General features: G+C 47.0%; 1 protein-coding gene across 2 annotated transcripts in view; it reads right to left on the bottom strand.

Annotated features, from left to right (window-relative positions):
• Positions 1 to 733: 733 nt before the first annotated feature.
• Positions 734 to 25,615, bottom strand: part of ABTB3 (ankyrin repeat and BTB domain containing 3) — a 308,462-nt gene continuing 283,580 nt past the window's right edge. For both annotated transcript variants that reach the window (XM_068561159.1, XM_068561160.1), the window contains 6 exons: positions 24,141 to 24,246; positions 20,634 to 20,736; positions 18,466 to 18,547; positions 11,294 to 11,362; positions 9,317 to 9,430; positions 734 to 2,902 (listed from right to left, as the gene is read on the bottom strand). In XM_068561159.1, the coding sequence (XP_068417260.1) occupies positions 2,693 to 2,902; positions 9,317 to 9,430; positions 11,294 to 11,362; positions 18,466 to 18,547; positions 20,634 to 20,736; positions 24,141 to 24,246 (684 nt within the window). In that variant the 3' untranslated portion in view covers positions 734 to 2,692. The remainder of the gene's footprint in view (positions 2,903 to 9,316; positions 9,431 to 11,293; positions 11,363 to 18,465; positions 18,548 to 20,633; positions 20,737 to 24,140; positions 24,247 to 25,615) is intronic.

Genomic DNA, 25,615 nt, shown 5'->3' with positions numbered 1-25,615 from the left:
CCTCGACTGCTAATCAGGGGTGATCAGTCTTTGCCAGAGGTGCTTGTGATGTCAGCTGTTGACCAGGCCTCACTGGCCCGGGGCTCCAGGAGCTGCCTGGACCTCTGCCTGGCTTCCTGTAGGCCTCTGTGGATAGGCCAGAGGTATTCATCTCCACCAGACCTGGGTTGGGCCCAGGCTGGGTCAGGAGCCAGAGGGGACCAGCTGGGGACTTGGTTTGACCCCCAAGGGGAGAGCTGCTTGTCCCTCCATGACCCTCACCCCCAATCCCAGAATGCTGCCACCATCCACAAATATCACTTCATGCTGCCCTGGGGGGCGGGGCATGCCAGGTTGAGATAACCTGTTTTTCTCCATTCCCCCACTCCCCAAAAGCTTCATCGAGGCACACAAATGACAGTCAGAACTCCATCCTCTGCAGGCGAGTTAGCTGCAGGAGGCAAGAGGCAATTACAGGCGGCACCTGTATGTCCTCTGCCTGATGGGAAGGAAATCCAAGGGTGGCACCCAGAGGTGTCTGCAGACCCAGGGGACTAGAGCTTGGTTAGCCAAGTTCTAGTTGGCAGAGTGGAAGGCAGTCAGCGACACGAGCACCCATCTTTTATCTAGCATCTTCATTTCCCTTGATTTTTTTTTCTGCAGGGTCACATTTTCCGATGTCTTAACTGAGTGAAGTTCTCGGGCTCCAACTGTGGGGTAAGAGCTCACTGGTACCATACAAACAATGCGCGGCTTGGGAAAATCATTTCTTTTAATGACAGAGAAAGCACACCGAACTATGACAGAAGCCCGTCAGGAGTTGCCACTGTACAAGTCAATGCCCAGAGGCCCAGAGCTAGCATCAGACATTACAGGGAAGTCAGTCACGGTTAAGGAAATATCCACGCAGCATCTCGGACAGGAGGAGGCGAGAGACAACAATGACTCAGGATGTGCTGTGTATCTGTAACTTGGACTCCTCTGTAGGCAGTTATTTTTCCCCCTTCCTCATCGGATGGTATGGTCTGGGGAGGTTTGCAAATGACCAAGTGGAAGAGAGGCCTTGTGTATCAGCATCACAGAAGAACCAATGCTGTAGACAGATGTGGCCCGGGTACTCCATGAGACATACCCATGAAATAGGACTTGACATTGGTCCTCTGAACAATGGCTCAGGGAGCTAGTACAACGTTTGAACAGCAGCTCCTTTAGACTCTGGGGTCTGCGCACAAGTTCCCAAAGGCATGCTAGGAAATAGTTTTGTCAACGAAACTTTGCCATCCCAAAGGGTAAGAGTCATTCTCCTAGTTTTTACTGCATGTTATCTAGGTTTCAAATGAAAGGACAAGAAAAAAAAGGCAGCGACTCAAAAATTATCTTGAATATTGTGGCACTTCACTAATCTCTCTTGCTTATAATATATGGCAAAGCAAACAGAGCCCTGTCGATATAAACTTTCATTATAGATAACCCTATACTGGACACTCTCAGAATACAGGAAGAATCCATCCTATCATACATGTTTCATCTTTAAAAATAATCTAACATAGTCATATTCTCTGGCTAGTAACAAACTATTAACATCTTCTGAGAATACAGAGGAAACTCTGGGATTAATAGTAAATTCTCTGACGTGCCCCCCCCTCCCCATCCCCTGTGCGGCATCATCTATGAACACATTTCTGCAAAAGCATCCCAGCATCATTCGTAACTAGGAAAGGAAATGGATATGTTAGTTCCACCAAATGGACCTTTAGCAAGAAGTGATGGGACATTTTTACCTTGGCGAAAATGAAGCACAAACATAACATTCTACAGGTTCAGGCCCATGCAAATGCATGTGTTTTTTTTTTTTATGTGGGGGGATTTTATCTCACCCCGAAATCACGATTAGCATGCAGGTTTTTTTCAACTATTGAGTTAATTATTGGCAGTGCACCTCTTTTGTGTAACCATGATCACTAAGGCAAGGTTATTATTTCACCTTGTGTAGAATATCAGCAATATCTTCTCAGATGCATGTTTATACAGTGTAGACCTGCAGCTGTTTTTTTTTTTTTTTAAAAAAAGAAATCTCAAAACACAGATCCCTAAACACAATTCAGTTGAAAATGAACTGTTAAGCTTTTAGAAATATATTTTAAACTACAAGGCTGCCCTGTTTTGGGGTTTTTTTTTTTATGAACATTTTAAAAAGTTCCCACCCCTAAAAATATGCCAAATGATGTCTTCGTCATTGCTAACAGCCTCACCAATTTGCTACCATGGTTTAACTCTTGCGGAATTGCAGCTACTAAGGTAATGTGTAATAAATATAATGCTTTTCAGGGCCGGTACGGTGAAGTTCTCCAACTGTCAACCTGGAACCTGAACGACCTTTAGTTCTCAGTCTATCTGCTAGACAGCGGTCCCTGGCAAGGAGTGTTCAACTGCCCCAGGGGTGCTTTCAGATGAGGTCAGCTCGGCTGCCCCACGTTGGCCTTCTAGCTCTGGATCCAGCTGCAATCTGACCTGCAGGCCAGTGGCATGTCCTTTGTTTCTCAACAGGAGCTCATGGGAGCTGCATTTGCTTATTCAAGAGCAGCTGAGGCAGTAGAGGCAGCTCCTTGGCCCAGCCAAAAACAGATGCCACGTGAGACTTGTATGTTCGTGTGAAGCCAGTGCAGCAGCAGAACTGGCAAGTCCCCGGGGACCATTCCTTGGACTGGACGTTTCATACAACAGAACCTTTGGAGGATGACAAGTGGATTGACTGAATCCTGATGGCCAACGTCCTCTGTAAGTCCTGGAGCACATCCTGGCCCGTCCCTTCGCCATTTTTGTCATATAGGAGCTGCTTGAATGCTTCGTTTTCGATGAGGACCATCATGTTTTTGAGAAAGTAGCCTTCACAATATGCTGAGAGCTCCATGACTCCAAGAAACTGTGGAGAGTGGAGAAGAAGCAGGAGATGGTTATGTTTCTGAAAGCACCTGTTTTCACATGTGTTGATGGCGAACACCTGTTAAGGTAGACTGACTGCGACAGTGGCCCTGATTCTGCATCCTTTGCTGTATTCACACCCAGGGGACGTGACTTTGCAGCTCCTGCCATCAAAGGGCTGAGTCCATTCCTCCCCGCCTTGGCCTTGTGAGTTGCTCAGGCCAAGAGAACGTGGTTGAAGTGAGAGTTGCCAGTTCTGAGCTGGCTTCAAGTGGCCGTGTGTGCTTCCATGCTCTCTCTCAGAACCCTGCCTCTGCCTCAGAAACAAGCCTGAGCTAGCCTGCTTGCAGCTTGAACAACCACATGAAACTGACCCGACGGCGACTGAGCCCAGCCAGGATCAGCACAGCCAGCCGTAGCCGACCGGCCAGCTGACCTCAGAAGCAAGGCTGGCTGAGACCAGAAGAGCCCAGCCATGCTGTCGACTCACGTACTAAACAAGCACTCACTATTTTAACACTGGGTTTTGAGTCTCTTTGCTCCACTGCAGATAACTGGTGCACTGATGGAGTTGCAGACACAGTTCTACTACTGGCATCTAGTGGGTAGAAGCCAGGGATGCCACTAAATACCCCACCATGCAGAGGACAGACCCCCCAGCAGAGAGTTATGCAGCTCACATTGTCAGTAGTGCCAAGGTTGAGAAACTGATCAAGAGACATTGTTCCTGACAGACTAAACCGATACGGAAGGGATGACATTGACCTGCCTCACTTTACAAGCCCAAGAAGAAGGCTTGGCAGACAGTAGACACAATATGGATTTGTTGAATGTATGAATGAACAGTTAATTCTCAGAGTAGTGACACCAGCAGCAAAGATTTATTGACAGCATATCATGTGCTGGGCACCGTGCTAGGCACTTCACGTGTATCATCTCATAGTCCTCAAATTTCCTTGAGGCAGGTACTATTACCACCTTCAATTTATAGATGAGGAAAGTGAGACAAGAGAGTAGCTGACAAAAATTCACACGACATGTCAAGGACAGAACCAGGAGCTGAACCCTGGTAACTCAAGTCCTGAAGGGTTTAACCATTAGAATGCACTGCCTCCGGCCTGATACCATTCAACCTCGGACGCGTGCTGGGTGGAGGAATTCCTGTTGGAGATGCAGGAGCAAATGTGCAGACGAGGGTCAGCTGTGTCCGTATTCAGACCTTTTCTACAGTTTTCAAAGCTTGTCTCTCTATTGCAATGAGCTGGATGCTCAGAAGTTAAATGCTCCCTGAGATGATATCCTGCTGCTTTATTTAGATGCTAAATTATCTAAATGTGGAATTTATCGTTCTGAACTCCCTAATATGCTGTCCTTAAGCCAGAGATGCACTTTAAGCTGCTCCACGTGGAATGGTGGAATTTCGATGAGGCAGCGCCAACAGGGCAACAGTGGAATGAGCGGGACACCTGGATTCAAGTTGGGGCTCCCCCCCTTTTCTGAATATGTGACCAGGGCTGGGTCACTTGGCCTCTGGCTTTAGGCTCCTCATTTTCAAAATGGGAACTAAGTCACTTGCATCCTAGACCTGTTGGGGGGATTGAATAGAACATAACTGATGGCAGGACTGTCATCTGTCACACGTAGGGGAGACAGGTTAGGAAGGGAGCTAAGGCAGGGGGCTCTGGAATCTGCGTGAGTTTTTAATCCAGACTTTGCCACTTCCAGCCACCTGCTGCTGGGCGAGTTATTTAATCTCTCTGTGCCTCCATATTCCTGTCCCTAAAATGGGGGAAGATAATAATACCTACCTAATAAGCTGTGGCTGGCATTAAATGAGACAATACATGGCACATTCAGAACAATGGCTGACTGTAGTCAGTGCTCACTCAGTGTTAGCTGTCACGCTAAATGTAAACTATTCATCATTATTACTCTCATCTCACTCATTTAAATCCAGGGACCCACGTGGACAAAGTAGGTGCCTAGGTTGGAATAAGGGGAGTTGACTGTATCTATGGAACCTAGTTCAGCTAAGTGGCCCATAGAAGGACCAAGCCTGTAACCTTTTTTTCTTTTTTATAAAACTATTATTATTATTTTTTTGGCTGCATCACATGGCTTGCGGGATCTCAGTTCTCCGACCAGGGACTGAATCCAGGCCACGGCAGTGAAAGCCTGGAATCCTAACCAATAGGCCACTAGGGAACTCCCTCAAGCCTATACCTTGAACTCACTGACACCATGTGCTAATTCACTGAGCCAATGACCTATCTTCATAAAAATCATGTGCACCTTTGGGTGAGTCAAATCACTTCTCTGGGCCTCAGTTTCCCAAGCTACAAAATGAGGGGGCGTGGACTGGAGGGTACCATGCTCTGTGCATTTAGGACACGGACACGCCAGGTGATTCCGTGGTCTCGGAGAGGCTTAGGGGGCCTGGTGAGCTTTATCAGGTGAGCAGGCTTGTTATCACACAGATGTTCACAGAGATGCATAGCATCCTGGAGCTGGAAGAGTTCTTAGGAACGCTTTCATTCTTTCAATATGAACCCGCCTTTTAGAGTCACAGAGAAAAGCCCTCATTGTACATGTGGGGAAACTGAGGCTCAGAGTTGCCTATCTCTGATTCTGTGGACACAGAGAGACCCTCTCCCCTTACCACACCTAGCCACTTGCTTTGTATAGGGGTGTCTCTCATCACAAGTTAGTGTAACTGGAGAAGAATAAGCACAATAAGTACTTACATTTATATTTGGTGATATTTATTGAATGGTGAGTATATATCAGATGCTTGCCTACCTTTACACAGCTAATTACAGACAGACCTGGGACCAGACCTCTCACCTTCTAGACCAACGGTTGACAAACTACAGGCCTGTGAGCCAAATCTGGCCCACCACCTGTTTTTGTAAATAAAGTTTTATTGGGAGACAGCCACACCCATTCATTTACATATTGTCTCTGGCTGCTTTTCACTACAATGGCAGAATTGAGTAGGATCAAAGTGACAGCATGGCCTCTGTGAAAATATTTATCTGGACCTTCACAGAAGTTTGCTGACCCCTGTCCTAGACAGTACCTTTTTCAAGTGCAGAGGCCATATCTTACTAATTTCTTATTCAGATGTATATACACCTCCTGGTAAACAGTGGGCTCACAATAAACACTAGGGAATGAATCCCTTGGTTTCCACACATATGTTCTTCCCATCACAGTGCCCCATTGAGCTTACTGCGTTAGCTTAGACTCAATTTGATGAACCAGCTTCTTCTTATTCTCAAGTTGAAAGACACCCTGAAAGGGCCATCAGAAGCTCCAGGGCCTCTTCTTCATGACTGAATAGTTCAGGACAGCTTTGCTAGGAAAAAAAAGATGAGGAAGCCGTGCATTTATGGGCTAGGCTTCTCCTCTGGGCTGGAAAACTCCACAGCTGTCTCCAATGGTTAGGTGCAGAAGAGAGGTAATGTTGCCAAGAACTTGTTGACATTTGAAGTATGGTTGTTAGTATCTCAATATCTGCATTTCCTGGGGTTCCAAACCGAGTATTGGTTTCTTTTCTGCCTCTTTTACTAAACTAGCCTCAGTATGCAGCACAACCTGGCAGTAATAGAATCCACGTGGCAGGTTATCATTAGTGGGAGCTGCAGGATCCACAGCACAGGGGAAGCAGCACATAGAAAGGGCAAGGGGTGCTGGCATTGCCCCGTTCTCCATGCAAGTATCACGAAGGGCAGGCATTGACCTTGGAAACATTCCAGGATGAGGCCTGGGAGGGTAGACAGAGGCTGGCGTCTGACCAAGCTCTGGCTGCAGAGGCACATCAATGAAAGAGGCAGTTCTTTGCCATAGGTGTTCCAAGCCTGTAGCACTAATGTATTCCCAGCCTGGGCTCACGTTGCATCGGGTGCGTTATTAAATAAAAAGAGAGCTACAGAAGCTGCCTGCCAAGGAACCTGAAGTTATTAAAATGGGACTGTGGAACGCAGGCCTTGCTGCCAAGGAGATAGGCCACAGCAAAGCCACTGTGGATGTGGGGTTCACAGGGCAATATGGGTGTCCAATGGCCAGGGGAGGGGTCAGAGGACCGTGAGACTAACTGGGCCCTCTTCCTGGGTAGAGAGTTTCTCTGGATGCTTTTTTGCAAAGTAACCAGCTCAAGATTTAAAAAAAAAATTTTTTTTTGCTGTGTCCCAAGAAACCAGATTTTGGTAAAACCCTTACTTAACCAAAACATCCAGTGTGGGTGGGTAGAAAGTAGCCTGACTGAACCTTTTGATTTACTGATGACCAATCAGAAAATCTTTTTTTGAGTATTATTGCAAGGATTATTGCAAATATTTCGAACATTTATTAGGTCAGACAATAAACACAAGGAAGAACCTGTGCTTTGGAGTGAGGCAAATGTAGGTTTACATTCTGGGCAAATATCCCAAAGAACTGAAAGAAGGGACTGGAACAGATATTTGCACACCCCTGTTCATAGCAGCATTATTCACAAGAGCCAAAAGGTGGAAGCAACCCAGGTATCCACTGATGGACGAATGGATAAACACAATGTGGTACATACATACAATGGAATATTATTCAGCCTGAAAAAGAAATGAAATTCTGACACACACCGCAACATGGATGAACCTGGAGGACACTGTGCTAACCGAAAGAAGCCAGCTACAAAAATAAGCCAGACAAATACCATATGATTCCATTTATATGAAGCACCTAGAGCAGTCAAACTCACAGAGACAGAAAGTAGAATGATGGTTGCAAGGGCTGGGGAGGAGGGGGGAATGGGGAGTTAGTGTTTAATGGGCATAGAATTTCAGTTTGGGAAGATGAAAAATTCTGGAGATGGATGGCAGTGATGGTTGCACAACAATGCGAATGTACGTAATACCGCTGAAGTGTACACTTAGAAATGGTTAAAATGGTAAGTTTCACATTACGTATGTTTTACCACAATGAAAAAATCTCTGTAATAGCTGTGTGACCTTAAGCAAGTTACTGCACCTCTCTGTGCCTCCGTTTCCTTATTATAACATGGGACTAATGAAAGGGTTGTGGTGAGGATTTAAAAAGGTAATGCAACAAAGCTTTAAGCACAGAGGCCTGCACCTGGAAAGGACTCAGGGAATGTTGGTGTAAAACAGAAAATAACATCTCAAACGTAACCTGTGTTTTCACAATGAGCAGAGTAACCATTATTCACACCAATTGTCACTCTACAACCGTGGATGTGGGAGGCATGTGTGCTGAGCTGCAGTTATACCAAAGAAGAGCGCTTTGTTTTAAATTAACTCCTGATCTTAATTTATTTCATTGTTTCTTCCCAGCAGATGCTAATCCCCCTGTCCTGAGCGCATGAACCAAAATGAAGTGGCACCTGGACACATGATTTTAATTCTCTTGGTCCCGGTATCCCCACTTGTGAAGTGAATTGGATGAAATCGGTGGTTCAGTGATTTTACTCCAAAAACTGGAGTGAAGACTGGCCTTAGGGCTGAAATCACAAAAGGTTGCCCTGGGAGCCTGTTAAAAATACAGATTCCTGGGCTTCCCTGCAGAGATCTTTGGGGTGAAGGGCCACACCGAGATTCCAAATGTCTCCCCAGGTGTTGGGGCCACCTGACTAGGAGGACTCCTTGGACCTCTCTAGTGTTGACAGCCTGTTCTCAACCTTGGCACATCTGAGAATCACCCAGGAAGCTATGAAAAAAATACCTTTTTTCCAGGCTCCACCCCCAGAGATTGATGAATTGGTCTGTGATAGGTCCCAGGCATGGGGATTTTAAGTGGGTGCCCAGGTGATTCTACCGTGCAGCCAGCATTGGGAACCTCAGTTCTAGCATAATGGTTCTCACCTGTGAACACCCCCAGAATCACCTGGAGGGGCTGGGAAGCCATAGATGGCCAGACCTCACTCACAAAGTTTCTGATTCAGTAGGTCTGGGTGGGGCCTACAATATACATTCCTGACAAGTTTCTGGTTGATACTGATGCTGCTGGATTGGGGACGACACTTGGAGAACCACTGTTCCAGAAGCTTGCTGCTCAAGGTGTGGCCTAGACCAGCTGCAGAGGCTTCACCTGGGAGCCTGTTAGAAACGCAGGACCGGCGCCCACCCCAGAGCTTGCTGAATCAGAGTCTGCCATGTGACTCATACGCGTGCTACAGTTTGAGAATGACTCTGCTTTTGAAACTTCTGCTTGCTTGCTTTCATTGTGTTCTGGAGGGGCAGATGAAGGGAAAGACATCTCTTCTCAGCAGGAAGCAGACCTTGGGAGGAGCAATGATGGCTTGGCCTAAATGCACAGGCCCAGCATCCGCGCTCTACCCGGACTCAGAGTGTCTGCAAAGAAAGCCTCTCCTGCGTCAGGGCATGGGGGGTGCTCGAGAAGCGAGAATGGGATTGATTACCTTGGCGTGGTTGTAAATATCCACACAGTTGTCGGTATTGATGCTCTTTGCACAGATAATCTCACAGTGTCGCTGCAGAGCCTCCAGCTGGAAAAATTTAGCAGCAGACAGAAGCTAAAAACCATGAAAAGAGCCTGTTAGAGGTTGGGAGGTGGAAGGAAAGCAATGCCCACGGTGAGAAAACTCTTCACCTCCCACAGCGGTACCCAAGGTGAAGGCACCAGGAATAAAGTGTCGGACATCACTCTAAAGCCGGAAGGTTACACTAGAGCTGTTGCTGGCATTAGAGGAGTAAGACCCAGCGACAGAATTCAACTGCAGGGGAAGATGGCAGGGGGGAGGGGTGGGGTCGAAGTGAATCAAATTTACATTTATTACAGCAAGAGGTCAAGCAAAAATGCCTAAAATTGTTACGTCCAGAAATAAGGGTGACGCTCTTATTTAGCAAGGTGGGTATAAGTGTGGCTCACTCCCTCCATTTATCCATGTCTCCACACAGATGTCACCTCAGGACTACTCCCTCCATCACCATCTGGCCCCCTTACCCTGTCTGAGTTTTCCTCACAGCCCTTCTCACACCAGACATGATGTCATGCCTGTCGCCCTCTCCAGAGACCAGGAGGGCAGGGATCTCTGTCCCTTGGCATCGCTGCTGTATTCCAGCCCTGAGCACGGCACCTGGCCGTGGAAGATGCTGAACAGAGGCTCTGGGGAGGGGAAGAAAGGGCTGAAGCAAGAGTTCAAAGGGATTGCCTTTGGGGAAAGGACTGGGACGATGGGGTGGGGGGTGGGGGGTGGCTGGGTGAGGTGCTTTTTATGTACTATAAAGCCCTTCTGTATTATCTACATGACTGAAATGTATGTTCATTATTTCAATTTGAAAATAATTTTTTAAAAGGTTTACAAAAGAGTCTGAGTCCTCAGAGTGTAGTTTAGTCCTGAGGTGGTGACGTGTCAGAGGAACCGTCCAGAGAGACAGGAGAGTAACTTTGGGGGGCGGGGGAGTGACCACAGAAGGTTTCACAGAGTAAGAACAAAAGGATAAATGGCCCCCAGTGAACACACAGCCCCTGTGACACATGCCAGGCACTGTAGTAAGCACCTTACAAGTAGAAACTCTTAAGATCTTCAAAACCCAATGGGGTAGATATTGTTATCCCCATTCTACAGGTTGGGAAACTGAGGATCAGAGAGGTTAAATTACTGCTCCAAGATCACACAGCTCACAAGGGGTAGAGCCTGGATCTGAACCCAGTCTGGCCCAGAGGCCACGTCTGAACCACCGTGTGGTGTCACCTCTTGAACAACTCATAGTGTTCTGACATCTCTCATCAGCCACCCTGGACTTCAGGCACCTGAACAGGCTCCTGGCTCTTTCGCTCAGGAATATCAAAGTGATTTTGGCTTCTGGTTCAAAGCTACCAGCTTTGACACGAGTTCCACTTCTAGGAAGGAGCAGGGAGGGGAGAAGAGGCAGACTTACTAGAGGTGGACAGGAGACAGGGAGAGCCAGGGAGCTGCAGGACTGAGGGGCCTGAGTGAGGCCAGGAGAGCTTTGTAACTGGCTCTTGGCTTCTGCCTCAGTGGACATGCTGAGGTTTGAGGAATGCTTTCAGACCATATATTTCTCTTACAAATGACAAGGGAGAAGTCATCAAAGATAGTTCCTGATGATGCTATTTGAGCCCCAGCTGTGCCTGAAGCTAGCGCTAGCCTCAGACTCTTCAGTAAATTTCCTTTCCTCCACCTGCCAAAGCCAGTTAAAATTGGGCTTCACTCAGTTGCTATTGAAAGGGATCAGACTAGCGCACCCAGCACCCCAGCCTTCCAGGGGAGGGGCTCTGATGAGAAGCCCTTGGGAGATCTAAGGAGGTAGGCAGGACCCCAAAGCCTGCATCCAAATGAAAACCCAACACAGCCTCCCCCCAGACACCGCCTGTGCGTGCTACCCACCCAATGACACAGCGGATTCCTTACCTCCATGATCTCGTTGTTTTTAATGAGAAGCGACTCTGGGCCACCGTAGTAGAGATACTGCATGACCAGCTGGAAGACAGAACACAGTGAGCAAAGTGTCAATGGCACGCAGACACATCTTAAAGCCATCCACTCAAACCCTCAGGCTGGTTCTGAGTCCCTGTATGACACCCCTTTTTAAGGGTGGCCATTCCCACCAGATCACTGCCTTTCAGGAGAAGTTCCCTTTAAAAGTTTTGTAGGCTGGATATTTTTCCTTACACCATGCTGCAACCTGTCTCCCTGTGGTTCATCCTCAGGGCCAAATTAAACAATTCTAAGCTCTGCTCCCCAGGATGGTTTTCCCCCATCTATGAGTGATAATCATGGGTTGTCCTCCTACCTCCCACACCACCGAGCTGCCCAGAACTGCAGCACACGTGGTGTGGCTTAAAGACCCTACACCAGCGGCAGTCCCCCCGGGAACATGGCCCAGTTTGACTAGAAACCTCTTGTTTAATTTCCAGAGGGTGACTGAGCCACGGTGAAATCACCTGCTCCCTATTATAACTTGACAAGATCCAAGATGAAGCCATCAGGGGTCCAGGGTTTCAACGTTTCATTGATGGTGTGAACTGTCCAAGCCAGGCTTTGTACACGTGACTCAGGATGCCGGATGGTGTGCAGAGTCCCAGAGCTTTGCAAACTGGTGTCCCTCAAGTAGAATGAAGCCTAAGGATGTGTTAGTATTGGCTGTCACCACCTCCCATGGAGCTGAGTATAAATTTTTTAGGTGGTGTGTATCCTTCCCAGTTGGCTACTGTCTCCACTACTCTCTAATGTCTTCTGCCTGCCTGTATGACACACTGACTTTACCTGCCTGGGCTTAATAAAGGTGTGTTGGAAAAATCTGTAGACTGTTACACTCCATTTTGGGGCACCTGTAAAATGAGGTGCTTGGACTGGGCTGCCCTCTATGGTCCCTTCGGGCTCTGAGAATCTGTGACTAATACAGAACAGTGGTTAGGAGCAAGGAACCTGGACCTGGGCTGCCTCAGTTTCTGATCTGGCTCTGCCACTTAAAAGCTGGGTGACCTGAATTAAGTTAGGTTCAGGTTTCATCATCCTGATGAAGTGTGCCTCAGTTTCATCATCTGTAAAGTGGGGATAATATGACCTACCTCATGGAGTTGTGATGAGGATTAAATGAGTTAATATATGTAACAGGCCTAACAGGGGCCTGGCAGGTGCATGGCAAGAACTCAATAAATGTTAGCTCTTCAATTTTCTCTGAGGTTGAAAAAGCTTCTTCTAGTAGTGCTTCTGCCATGTGCTGCCACTTTCTTACTCAGGCCATTTAACATCCTTTGTGACTGATCTCAATCTACTTTTTGCATGTGTGTTTAAAGTAATCATTTTTCAGCTCATACAACTCAATAACAAAAAAAGACAACCCAACCAAAAACTGGGCAGAAGACTAAAACAGACATTTCTCCAAAGAAGACATACAGATGGCCAATAGGCACATGCAAAGATGCTCAATACTGCTAAATATTAGAGAAATGCAAATCAAAACTATAATGAGGTATCACTTCACACAGGTCAGAATGGCCATTATTAAAAAATCTACAAATAAGAAATGCTGGAGAGGGTGTGGCGAAAAGGGAACCCTCCTACACTGTTGGTGGGAATGTAAATTGGTGGAGGCACTATGGAGAACAGTATGGAGGTTCCTTAAAAAACTAAAAATAGAGTTGCCATATGATCCAGCAATCCCACTCCTGGGCATATATCCAGAGAAAACTGTAATTCGAGAAGATACATGCACCCCAATGCTCACAGCAGCACTATTTACAATAGTCAAGACATGGAAACAACCTAAATGTCCACTGGCAGATGAATGGACAAAGAAGATGTATATTACTCAGCCACAAAAAGAATGAAATAATGCCATTTGCAGCAACATGGGTGGGCCTAGAGATTATCATACTAAGCGAAGTAACTCAGAGAAAGACAAATACCATATATCACTTTTAAGTGGAATCTAAAATGACACAAATGAACTTATTTACGAAACAGAAGCAGACTCACAGACATAGAAAACAAACTTATGGTTACCAAAGGGGGAAGGGGGAGGGGGAGGGATAAATGAGGAGCTTGGGATCAACATATACACACTACTATATATAAAATAGATAAACAACAAGGTCCTACTGTATAGCACAGGGAACTATATTCAATATCCTGTAATAAACCGTAATGGAAAAGAATATGAAAAAGAATATGTATTTATATGTATAACTGAATCACTTTGTTGTACACCAGAAACAAACACAACATTGTAAATCAACTATACTTCAGTACAAAAATAATTGTTCAAAAAATATGTATATGTATATATTATTTACAGTTGTATTGAAATAGAGTTCATATGACACAAAATGCTTTGATTTAAAGTATACAGTTCAATGGTTTTTAGAATATTCACAATGTTGTGCAACCATCACCACAATCTAATTTTAGAACATTTTCAACACCCCCAGGAAAAACCCCATGCCTGTCAGCAGTCTCTCCCGTTTCCTACGTGTGCTGACACCCACTGTGATTTGCCTGTTCCAGACATTTCATACAGATGCAATCATACAGCATATGCTCTTTTGTGTCTGGCTTCTTTCACTTAGTGTGATGTTTTCAAAGTTCACCCTGCTGTCACATATATCACTCTTTCACCTCTTTTCTATTGCTGAACGATATCCCGTTGTGTGGATGTACCACATTTTGTGTATCCATTCATCAGTCGATGGACATTTGGGTTGCTTACACTGTTTTGCTGTTATGAATACGGCTACTATGGCTCAATTTACTTTTTCAGATCTCACCTGCCACTCTGCCCTTCTCTCCTCCCAACCTTGGTAACATCTGCCTTTTCACTCTGACCGCTCCCAACCATTTGCCTTGATCAGAACCTACCACCGTCTCTTTCACTCCTCTGCTTTTGCCCACGCTGTTCCCTCTGCTTGGATACCCTTCCCTTCTTCTCCACCTGTTGATATCCGGCCCCTCCTTCAGGATCTAGCTCAGTGGTCACCTCTGTGAAGCCTCCTCAGATCTGCTCAGATCTCTCAGCTGCCTCCCACCCCGTGCCGGGCAGCCCATCACACATGACTGCAGTGTTACTTCCCGCTGGAGTCTGAGGGCACAGACTGGGTCTCATCCATCTCTGCCTCCCCAGTGCCTGCCCTTCCTCTTTTGCATTTGAGTCTCCCATGCGCTGGCCACCTGCCTGTTGCAGAGATGGCGGTGCTTTAATGGTGATGGCTGAGGCTTTGTGAAATGATATCGTAGCATTATTTACCTGCCCCTGCCCCCAAACCTGATGGGTCATAAGCATCTAAAACATCACATCGGCGAATGCTGGGATATTTGCTTTATTAAAATCCATTTATTCCCCTAGCACCTCTCTTTTATAAAGACCAAACCAACAATAATATCGGTAAGAGCCATAATAATAACTGTCCTGAACACAGGGCCGCTCCAGTTACAAAGCATGTTATCTCATTTCCTCACGGTTGGGTTGTTGACTTGAAATGCTGCTTTCAAGAGCATGGATGGAGAACCTGGGGCTAATGGAATTTAAACTGGGCTGAGCCATGCCACCTTCAGACTCAGCCAGCACAAGCCTTTTCTGCAAAGGGGCGAAATGGACCCTTATTAGGCCAAAGGGCCTGTTTATGGAGTTGTTTTTCTTGGCAGTTGTCAGCCTGCATGAAGCAGGATGTAAACGGCGTCCACAGCCTCGTGGAGGCCCTGCTCCCAGGTGCAGCCTCAGCTGCATGGGGCTCTTGCCTGTGTATGATGTTAAACATTCTTGCAGGGAGGAAACTCAAAGCTGTCTCATTTACTAAAATTCTTCTGTTCAGCATGGAAGTGAAGTGAGCAGGCCCCTGGGAGCCTCCTCCTGGGTCAGATTCAGCCCTACTTGGCCTATTTTGAGCCACAAATGAGGCTTTTCTTCTTTTATGGGGAAGGGGCAGGCACATGGGAAAGTCTCCAGGGCCTGCTCAATCTTCTCTGCCCATTACAGTAACTGGAGGCTAATGTGGCCAGGAAGCCTAATCCAGCTAAAAGCAATTACAGGCTTATGATTCCTCTGGGGCTGTGCCTTTCCAGGTAGGTGTCTCATTTAACCAGCTCCCACAGCAAACATTTATTGAGTGCCTACTACAAGCCAGGTTCTGATGACAAGAACCTCCCCAGTTAGTCCCAGGCTTGATGGCGTAAGTGCTCCCTCCATGGGCACTTGGAGAGCTGGGGGGGGTGGGGGTGTGGTTTCCAGCATCTGGCTCATGCTCCAAATGCTAATGGGCTTTTCCTCCGGGCTGGACGATTTTTAGGGAGGACCGAAGGCCCCATAGCAGGGAGGCAGTTAAGAGGTCAGGTCTGGGAGTCAGCCAGGCCTGGGTCTGAAGCTCAGCTTGGCTGTGATGAGCAGTGGGAGCTCGGGCCACTTCCTCTACCTTGTCTGTTGGGTGGGAGAAGAGCCACCTGGAGGGGGAGCTGGGAGGACTGAATGAGACGATGTGGGGCCGTGGTGCTCAGAGGGGGTCCCTGGTCCAGCGGCATAAGCATTACCTGGGTTCTTGTAAGAAACATGAATTCTCGGGCCCCACCCCAGGCCTACAGAATCAGGAACTCTAGGGGGCGGGGCCCAGGAATCTGCATCTTAGCAAGTTTTCTGCATCTTAACAAGCAACTCCCTTCACCCACCAGCGCTTCCCCTGGAGTTTCTGAGGCTTCCTAAATTTCGAGAACCACTGTAACTTAGAGCACTGGTTCTCCACCTTGGCTGCACATGCCTCTGGATGATGGCAGAGGGTGGAGACTTCAAAATGCTGATGCCTGGGCCGCAGCCCAGATTCTGATTTACAGCCTGGACACTGGGAATCGTCAAAGTTCCTCAAATGATTCCACTGCTAAGCTGAGGTTGAGAACCACTGGTTTCGAGCCCTGCACGTAGCTGGAGCACATGAAATGGGAGCTGCTCTTATTATTCTTCCTCTTTGGACCAGACTGGGTTCAAATAATGGCTCTGTCACTCACCAGCACTAAGTTCTCTGGGTCTCAGTTTCCCCACCTCTAAAAGTGGCAAGATTAATCCAGATAACCACATGCAAGCAAAGGTCAGTGCCTCATTCACAGTTGGAGTTAAAAATGGGAAAAATGACTGGGGAATCTGAGAAAATTGTGGCAGCTTTCAAAGAGAGTAAAAAGGCTTAAACCAGTAAAAAAAAAAAAAAAAAAAAAAATGGGAAAAATGAGGCTCAGAGAAGAGCCTGTGCATGGTTATTCCATAAGGAATAATCCTTATTCCATAAGGATTCTTTATTTTGAAGTTTCAACATAGCCAAAGGAATGCATCTCTAATGGTGGAAATACTGACACCTCAGTGGGCTTTAGGGCTTTAGTGTGAGGGCATGGTGGCTTCCTGGCAGCCCTCTGAATCACAGGATCTGGGGGACCAGGGTCAATCACCAGTGGAAGGAAGAACCATCATCTGGCCAGCCACACTTGGCTTATAGTATGTGGTTCCAATGCATCTTTTCAGTCTCCAGTATACCTTAAGACACAGCCAAATGGACTATTATCACTTTCTCTCAAATACACACCACGATTTCCCACTTTTGTGCCTTTGTTATGCTGTTTCTCCCTCTGGAATACCCTCTCTCTCCTATTCACCAGATGAGGAAGCTCAGGCTCAGATAGGCTGGGCAATTTGTTCAAGGTCACACGAGGGCCAATGATTTTAAACAGGGGAATGCAGCTGTTTAAACTGGGGAAGGTAGCATTTAGATCCTGAAATGCAGCTCTGTCCTTCAAAGCCCAGATCAGGACCCCCGCCCTATGACCCTGGTTACGGCCATGCTTGCCTCCTGCTTATGTCTGAGTGGCCTCCTCAACCCTCTTGGAATGTGAGCCTCCCAAGGGCCAGCCTGAGTCTTACCCACCTTTTCCCAGGGCTGTGCTTCCAGAACTGAACCAGAGGAAACAGGTCCTGTTCAGAATCCTATAAACTCCATCCCCAGATCACCCACATTGGCCGACTAACCCTGGCTGTGGGAAGACAGCACGGAGGGGCCACAGTCTCCCCTGTAGGCCCCCTGATGGACGTAAGCAGCCCACCAGCCTCCATGCCCCTGATGAGACTCGGAGCTTCAGAGATAGGGCTGTGAGGCCAGCTGGGGGTGTGAATTTCTCCTAGCGGCGAGAATGTCATTGCAAGGCTGGATTTATGAATCAGGCGTGAAATCCAGGGCCAGATGGCTTCACAGGCAAATTCTACCAAACGTACAGAGAAGAACTTATACCGATCCTTCTCAAACTCTTCCAAAAGATTGAAGAGGAAGGAACACTCCCAAAGACATTCTATGAAGCCACCATTACCCTGATACCAAAACCAGACAAAGACACCACCAAAAAAAAGAAAAAAAAAACGAATCAGGCATGAAGAATGGAGGAAAAGGGAAGAAAGCTGCTGTGCCCCCTTAGAGGTGCCCCATAAACCAAACGGTATTGATTTCAAATGGAGGGAGATATGGCAATGTCATCTGGCCTCTGACAAACCTTCCTTTCCTATTTACATTAGGTTCAGACAAATGTTAAGATGACACTGGATTCCCTGAAGTCCACTGGTTCCTGATCATACTGCCTTTGGGGACTTCATACCTGCTGTTCTCTGCCTGGAATGTTCCAACTCCCTTTCTTAAGCCCTAAGCCTCCCCATGGTTTGCCAGCTTCTCCTCAGCCTGCAATATTTCAGCGACACCTCATCCAGGGGCCTTCCCCAGTCTCCCTGGTCTGAGTCGCCGTAGCTTGTTGGTTCACCCCTCTCTCATGCACACTCCACTTTATACTGTGACTCAGAGTTACCCCCTCTGGACTGTGAGTCCCCAGGAGAAGAATGTCCTTTATCCTTGTGTCTCCAGGTCCCAACACAGTGTCGGGCACATAGTAGGTGCTCAGTTAATGCTGTGGGCATGAATGGATGGTAAGTGGGAGGGGCAGTGTGCGGATGGGGGCCAAGAGTGCAGGAGCTGATGACTCAGTACAGTGGCTGATCCACAGGTGGAGGGCTGGAGGGACCCACCGGTGCCCCGCACCTACCAGCAGGGTTCCAGGCCACAGCAGGGGCTCACCTGAAAGATGGGGTACTTCACGTAGCCGATCTCTATGCAGGTGTTGTCATTTGTTGGTTTGCTAGAGAGGAGCGCTTTGAACCTGAGCAGGAACATGAAAAGGGAGATAAGAAGACTCAAAAAGACATCAACAGCTTGGAAGAGACTCAGCTCTCTGACGACAGAAACATGTAATGTCTTGTATCCCCTCCCACTCTGAAATACAATGACATATCCATAGATTGTTTAACATAATGATCCCCCCTCTGATATGAAACCATAATCCAATCTGAAGTTAAAACTCTAAAGTTAAAAACAGTGTTTGGAACTGTTAAATTATTTCTCTAACAGGTGACTGGAAAAGAACAAATGCCTTTTAAAGCCCCGTCCACCTCGTAGGGCCCATCACAAAGGCTGCTTTCTTCCCGGAGTCCTTCCTGATTTAGGCCTCAAGCTCCTCAGGCGCCCACGGAGCTCTCCACCTCCCTCTTCCCCCCCACCCCCCACAACCTTTGCTCCAAGAGGGCAGGGACTTCTGCCATTTCTGCCTCTGCTGCCTCCTCAGAGCCTATGCCAGGCTGGACCTGATGCACTGTAGGTATTTAATCAACATCTGTGGATGACCTAACCATCTCCCTATGTGGGTGATCTTCTGTCTGGGGCTTTAGGTGCATTTTCCTGCCACTGACTAAACTAAGCTCCTTGTGGGTAGAGACTCAGTCAATGGAACACACGGATACTCAATACATTTAGAAATAAGCTAAGCTGTGTCTCTTTTTATAAATTAAACTTTAAATATAAAATAATTTTAGATTTACAGAAGAGTTGCAAACATCATAGAGTTCCAGGATGCCCTTCACCCAGCTTTCCCCGATGTTACATCCTCCACAGCCATGGTACCTTTGTTGAAACTAAGAAATTAACATTGGTACAATACTGATCTAGTTCTTCTATGGTGTCACAACCGAGAACCTTGCAAGGGACAGTGTATTTTTCTTGCAGTGGCAAAGCAGACATTTGGGGTATTAGGTTTTGGGGGGGAACGCTGGAGATGCCAGGAGGCTTTTAGGAATCCAGGGAGTGTTGGCCACACAGCTTCATTAGTGACCTGGAAGTGGGTTCCGTTTCTGGATCCCAGGGTCCTTACCCTCTGCTCACCCCCTGGCAGCCTGCCTTCTCCTCATTCAGCATCACTTTCTTCTCTGCCCACCTTCACCAATCCCTGTTCAGGTCCCGGGATAATGCAGTTCTAAATGGTCAACTCCACCTCTACTCAAATCAAAAGGAGAAGGAAGGGCTGTAGCAGAGCTAGCAGGGACGGTGTTATACTACTGTCACTCCAGAGTCAGGGAAAAGTAAGGCTCAGGACCTCTGTGGTTTGGGTGGCTTATGTCAAAGTTCCCTGATATTTGGAGAGCAGGCCTTTCGAGGCTGCCGTGTAGGAGCTTTCAGGCTGCACAAGGACACCTGGCTGAGGGAGCTACAATCCAATCCACGCTCTGCTCACGAAGCTCTGTGCCCGACATGTGCCCCGTCTGCCTAGAGGAACGGTGCCCTGTCTAAGCCACATAATCAGGCTGCTGCTTATGCTAGTGTCGGCCCTGTACTCTTCTTCCAAATTGTGGTTAAAAAATATGTAACATAAAATTTACTGTCTTAACCGTTGTTAAGTGTAATGTTCACGTGAAGTGTGCCCGCATCGCTGTGCAATCAGTCTCCAGGACTTACCCTGTCCCCGTTAAACAACTCCCCATTCCCCTCTCCAGCCCCACCATCCCCACCCTTCTACTTGCTGTCTCTATGAAGTTGATTACTCTAGGTTCATATAAATGGAATCATACAGTATCTGTCTTTTTGTGACGAGCGTATTTCACTTCATATAATGTTCCCAAGTTCATTCATATTGTAGCATGTGTCAGAACTGCCTTCCTTTTTAAGGCTGAATAACGTATGTATACACTACGTATTTTTTTATTCATTCCTCCACTGATGGACTCCTGGGTGGCTTCCCCCTTTTGTCTTTGTGAATCATGCTGCCTGAACATGGTGTACAAATGCCCTGTACTCTTGGATCCTTGATTTTGAGAAGAAAATCTGCCAGTTCAGTGACGATACCACCCACATTGAATTTCAGAGAATAGTAATAGCCACCCTCGTAATTCAGTGCTTTCAAAATTGATGGCACATACCTTGGAGAGGCTGTAAATAACAGCACTTTGTGAGCATAAAATGGTCTTCCTTCTACCAGAAAGGTAACATCTGACATTTCTTTATTGTTAAGGAAATGAGGATCTGGAACAGGAAAGGGAGAGAGGGTAGCTTTAGAGAAGGGTGAGGTTTGGATTCCTCTTTTGGAAAAGTGCCCATAAGAACTGACAGGGAGGCCATGGCGATAAAATACTCATTGGAGAGAAAGTGACCAAACAGGAGACAGAATCAGTTAAAGGAACACTCAAATCACGAAATTCAGTTTCTCGTAGGAAATCTTCATAGCTTACTCGCGACTAAAAGTAGCATTTCCCCTTAGAAGACTCGCCCCCAGCCCGAGTTCAGATGACTGTCAGGTGTGGAAGGTGACCATCCACCCACCTGGCCTCTAAGGAAGTCACCCACCCCATCTCGCTCCTCCTTCTCTAGCTCAGCGCCCGCCCGCCGGATAGAAGTGGTTCTGAAGAGCTGTCCCCTTGCCGCTGTGTTCCAGGTGATTCGAAATCCAAGCCCTTTTCTCAGGGTCAGAGGCAAGCGAGCCAGGCCCCTGCCCTCAACTCCAAGAATAAAGAAGTTGTATAACTAGTTGTACAACGAGTACTCTAGTACTTACTGAGCACTCACGATGTGCCAGGCACCGTGTGAGCTGGCACTTACACGTGTAAACTCATTCAGTCCTGGGAGAAAGGGACGGCTGTCAGGTGTGCAGCGGGGGACACTGAGGCCAGGAGTCACAGTGACTTGGTCAAGCAAATGGCAGGTGGAGAGGCCAGGATGTGAACCCAGACATTCTGACTCCAGGGCCTGCATTGCTAAGCACCGGGATCCTCCGATTTGCCTGTCATTTTGGCCATTTTTCCTGGGGCTACAGAAGGTGCCAGTCTGTCCTCAGCTCAGCACTTCTGTCTCACTGGGAAAATCCACCAACACTCCCGTACACCCCTACATGGCTCCACCCCACCTGGCTTCTAAGTCAGACCCCTGGCCTGGTCCCATTTTGCCCAGGCCCTGCTGTAACTTGGACCCAGAATTTGCCTTCCTGGCTGATTCGCCCCAGGTGGTGGTCCTGGATGTCCTCCACTCATATTTCTCTGTCAGTCCCTACAGCCACCTCACCTCTTCCCAATAAAAAAGTTTTCATTTAAAACATATCAAAAAAAAGCATAAAAAAGTCAAAATCACCTGTAATCCCACTATCTTAAAAAAAATTTTTTTTTTATTAAAAAAATACAACAAAACCCAAACTTCTAAATCTCTCCAGGTAAAGGGAAGAGAGGCTACAGGGGAAGGCCCCAGAGTTGACTAACACTTCTCCACTTGCTTTTAAGACTGTTAACAGGTTGGAGTGACTTTCTCCCTCTTCTCAGCCACATGCCTCCCTCTGCTGGGTCTCTCTCACTCCCACTGTCCACTTCCAACTAGCCCCCACTCCTGCTTCCCAAATTGCTAATATCTCCTACCTTTAGCTCTTTTTACCATTCTCTCCCAGAATTCACTGGGAGGGCAAGAGGACAATGTACTATAAAAAATAAGGCATGTGCTCTCCAGTTTGCCATAGTCCCCACCACTCCCTATCATCTTACACCAAACTCATTTCAATCATTTTTATGACCTGCCTGGCCCTACAGAGATGCCAGTTTGGAACCTTTGTCACTACTCTTATCTTTCCTTTCAAGTAGATTCCTAAGGAACTACTATTTGGCCACCTTTAGTTATCTGAGCTTGAAATGCTGTATTGAAGATGCAAAACACTATATGTTCCATATTCCACTTACTAGTAATTATGTCCTTTTTCTTTCATCTTGTGAGCTTTGAGCCTCTAAGGCCTGCCTTTATTCTCTTGGTGCTAATAACCCTTGGGATTCCAATGCTTGGGCTGAGAACCAGGCCCTTTTAATTGCTGGTAAAAGAAATCTCAGCAAGTTCAGGAGGAAAAAAAATGTTCCCTCCTCTCCTATAGCTACAGGAAAGCAGATTTTATGCTGCATCAGTGAAACAGCCCTTGCAAATGTTTGCTCTAACAAGGGTGTCTTGTAAGGCACCAGCTGTCAGAGATTATTGCTATGCCCTGGCAATGTAACCTTCAATCTCTAAAGTCTGTTAATTTGATTGATCTTTATAATTTGTTGCCCTGATAATATTTTAATTAACACCTGTTTTCTACAAGGTAGAACTACTTGCAGTTTTAGTACATTCTGGTTTGCCTACATGAATGGGCATAAAGAAAACCAGACAATTTTGATTCAACTGCTAAGTTTTTCATTTTAGCATAAAAGTTGTATCATTTAAATTAACAGGTTATTCATGACAGGAACAAAAACACTTTAAAACAGTTTCATGCATTTAGCCTTTTCACGAATTTAAACTAGCTCACCTGTTTCAAAAGTAGGGGTTTTGCTAAAGGGTAGAATTTTTCAGATGCTTCCATTTCTCCAAAGTTTCCTGGTCTTTATAGGAAGAGGAAACAGGAAGTAGGAAAGTCCCCAACCTTCATGGCAAAGGGAGTCCTTTATCTTTAATATTCTATAACCCTCTAGGCAGTGAGAGACAGGCCCTTGCAACAGAAGGTTCACGTTTCAGGATTCAAGGCAGCTGGGTGTTTGCCTTCTTGCCAGGCTGATCAACCAGTTTGCAAGGATCTTCCCAATGAAATCAGTGCCTGATGCAAAGGTTTCTTCTGGAAAACCCCAGAAGCCGGACTGGAGAATGATGGAATTGTGGCTCTGGGGGGACCTGGGTTCAAGCTCCAGTTCCACCTGAACTGATGCTGCAGCCTCTGAGAGCCTCTCCTTCCTCAGCTTTGACCAGGATGACACTGTGTGCCTCCTGGGGTGGCCCGGGGATTGCTTGAGAGAGAGTAGGTCAGGGGCTTTGCTGTGGCCAGCTCAATGCCAGGGTCAAAGAAGGGTGAAAAGTGATTACTGCTACCCTGATGGAAGTTCAGGGTGTCCTGTCTCCTCAGCTCGGCTCTGTTCCCCTCGTGTGTGTGTGCACACGCGGCACGGGAAGGGGGCAACGCTTCCTCACCTCTCCTCCCAGTTCCCTGCAGGACTTCTATTAGGAGGGCACTGCCGTACTGCCACTGTCCCCAGCTTGTTCCATCTCAGGGAGGAGGGACTTCTTAGAGGGGAGGCTGGGGGAGAGCAGCCATGCACAGCTCAGCCTTCCCTGGGACTTTACCTGGCGGCTGGGAGTGCGTGGGCTCAGCAGGTCTTGGGCAGCCCCTCACTGTCGGTGACTTGCAGTAGAAAGGCACTCAACGGAGGGATGAGATTTTGGCGAGTTCCCTCGTCCACACCCCCAAGGTATGTTCTCCAAACAGTTTAATCCCATAACAAAGGTGACATCCCGACCTCCACCTACCTCACTCCAGTATCCACCTGGTTTGCCCTCCAACGCTCCCACCTTCTTTTATGGCGTTTGCTTACTCCCTGCCCTCAAATCACAAAGCAACAGCGTAGGGCAGGACCCGGGAAGCACTTACTCACCCAGGCGCGAGGTCTGTTTCCGTTTGATCTCTGTGAGCTTGGGGATGGGGTAGGGCCCGTAGCAGTGAGTGAAGATGACACACAGCTGCTGGCTGATCACTTCGTTCTGCGGAAAGGAAAGAACAGCTCACGCTGCTGGGGGCCGTGCACTCATCCAAGCTGTGGTGTAATAATGGGTTCCTCCCCCAAGGCGAGAGGAGCCCACAGACTTACTGCAGATTCTGAGAGAAATTCCCCGGACATCACATGTTCACTTTGCCCATCAGGCCCTAGATTTGCTTGCTTTGTTTGTCCACTATGTCTAGCAGGTTCATTGGTGGAAGTTTAATTTGTAATTAAATCCTTTCTTGCTCCAATCATTTCTTTACTATCCATTAGAAAACAAGTTTTGTAACTCACAGGATGGAAAATAAGTTTTACACCCTAAACACACCTTTATTAATACACCAAAATTCTGGCAGCAGGTAATTATCACGAAAATAATAGCAGGAAGCCCTCTGGGTTCTGTGCGTGTGCTCTCCATGACCAAGATACAAACACTCCTGATTCGGCTTCCTTCTGAATTTGATTCTGGTGCTGAGGCATTTCCAGATCCAGGAGTGCTCAGCTGAATCACTTTCTCCAAAAAAAAGCGTGTGTGTGGGGGGAATAGTTCTGCGATGCAAAACTACAGCTGCCCCAGTTGCTCAGGGAGCCTGTTTCTGATCGCCCTTCGCCCTTCATGTTCTTTCCTCCTTTCCTGTTGGGGCCCGTGCTGTTCATTAATCTCCCTCCAACTGCAGGTGTGCAGGAAGGAAGCCAGGGATCAGAGCATTTTTTTGGATGCTTTTTACTGGGTGAAGGGGGTTGAAACTAGGGGCTAAAAACAGAGGTAGATAGCTAGACATTTACAGTATATTAAGAAAAGTAGGTTACAACACAATTTGTACCATGTATTTTTGGAAGTAAAATGCTACATATATCTTTGGATGTATAAAGAAAGGTCTGGAAAAAGAGTAGCTACCGTTGGGTGGGATGATGATGTCTTCCCTTTTCTTTTTATCTATATTTTCTATAATAAACAAGTGTTGCTTTGGTCATAAAAACAATAAATGTTATTTTTAATCTTAAAAGATAGGTTTGAGACTACTAATGATGTTAGCAGTTCTTATTCTTGAATCTACTTCACTGTGTTCCTGAAAGAGAGGGATTACAGCTCAACATATGGAAAGAAAACCGAACCCTTTGATCCTGCAAGGCACCATGTTACCTCAGAGGGGGTCCACAGTGGTGCCTAAGGAGATGCAATCATATTGGACAGAAAAAGGGATTCTGCTTTCAAAGATGGTGCCTTATGACCAAAAGGTGTTACCTGCTCCTCTCACTTAACACTCACAGAGTGACTGTCTCATGGCTGCAGCAGTGGTTCTCAAAGTGTGGTCCCTGGACCACAGACTTCAGCCTCAGGTGGGCTGGGGGTGGGGCCCACCAGCCAA

Source organism: Eschrichtius robustus, chromosome 13 (assembly GCF_028021215.1).
Source record: "Eschrichtius robustus isolate mEscRob2 chromosome 13, mEscRob2.pri, whole genome shotgun sequence".
Classification (NCBI taxonomy): domain Eukaryota; kingdom Metazoa; phylum Chordata; class Mammalia; order Artiodactyla; family Eschrichtiidae; genus Eschrichtius; species Eschrichtius robustus.
This window is presented reverse-complemented; position numbering and strand designations above follow the sequence as displayed.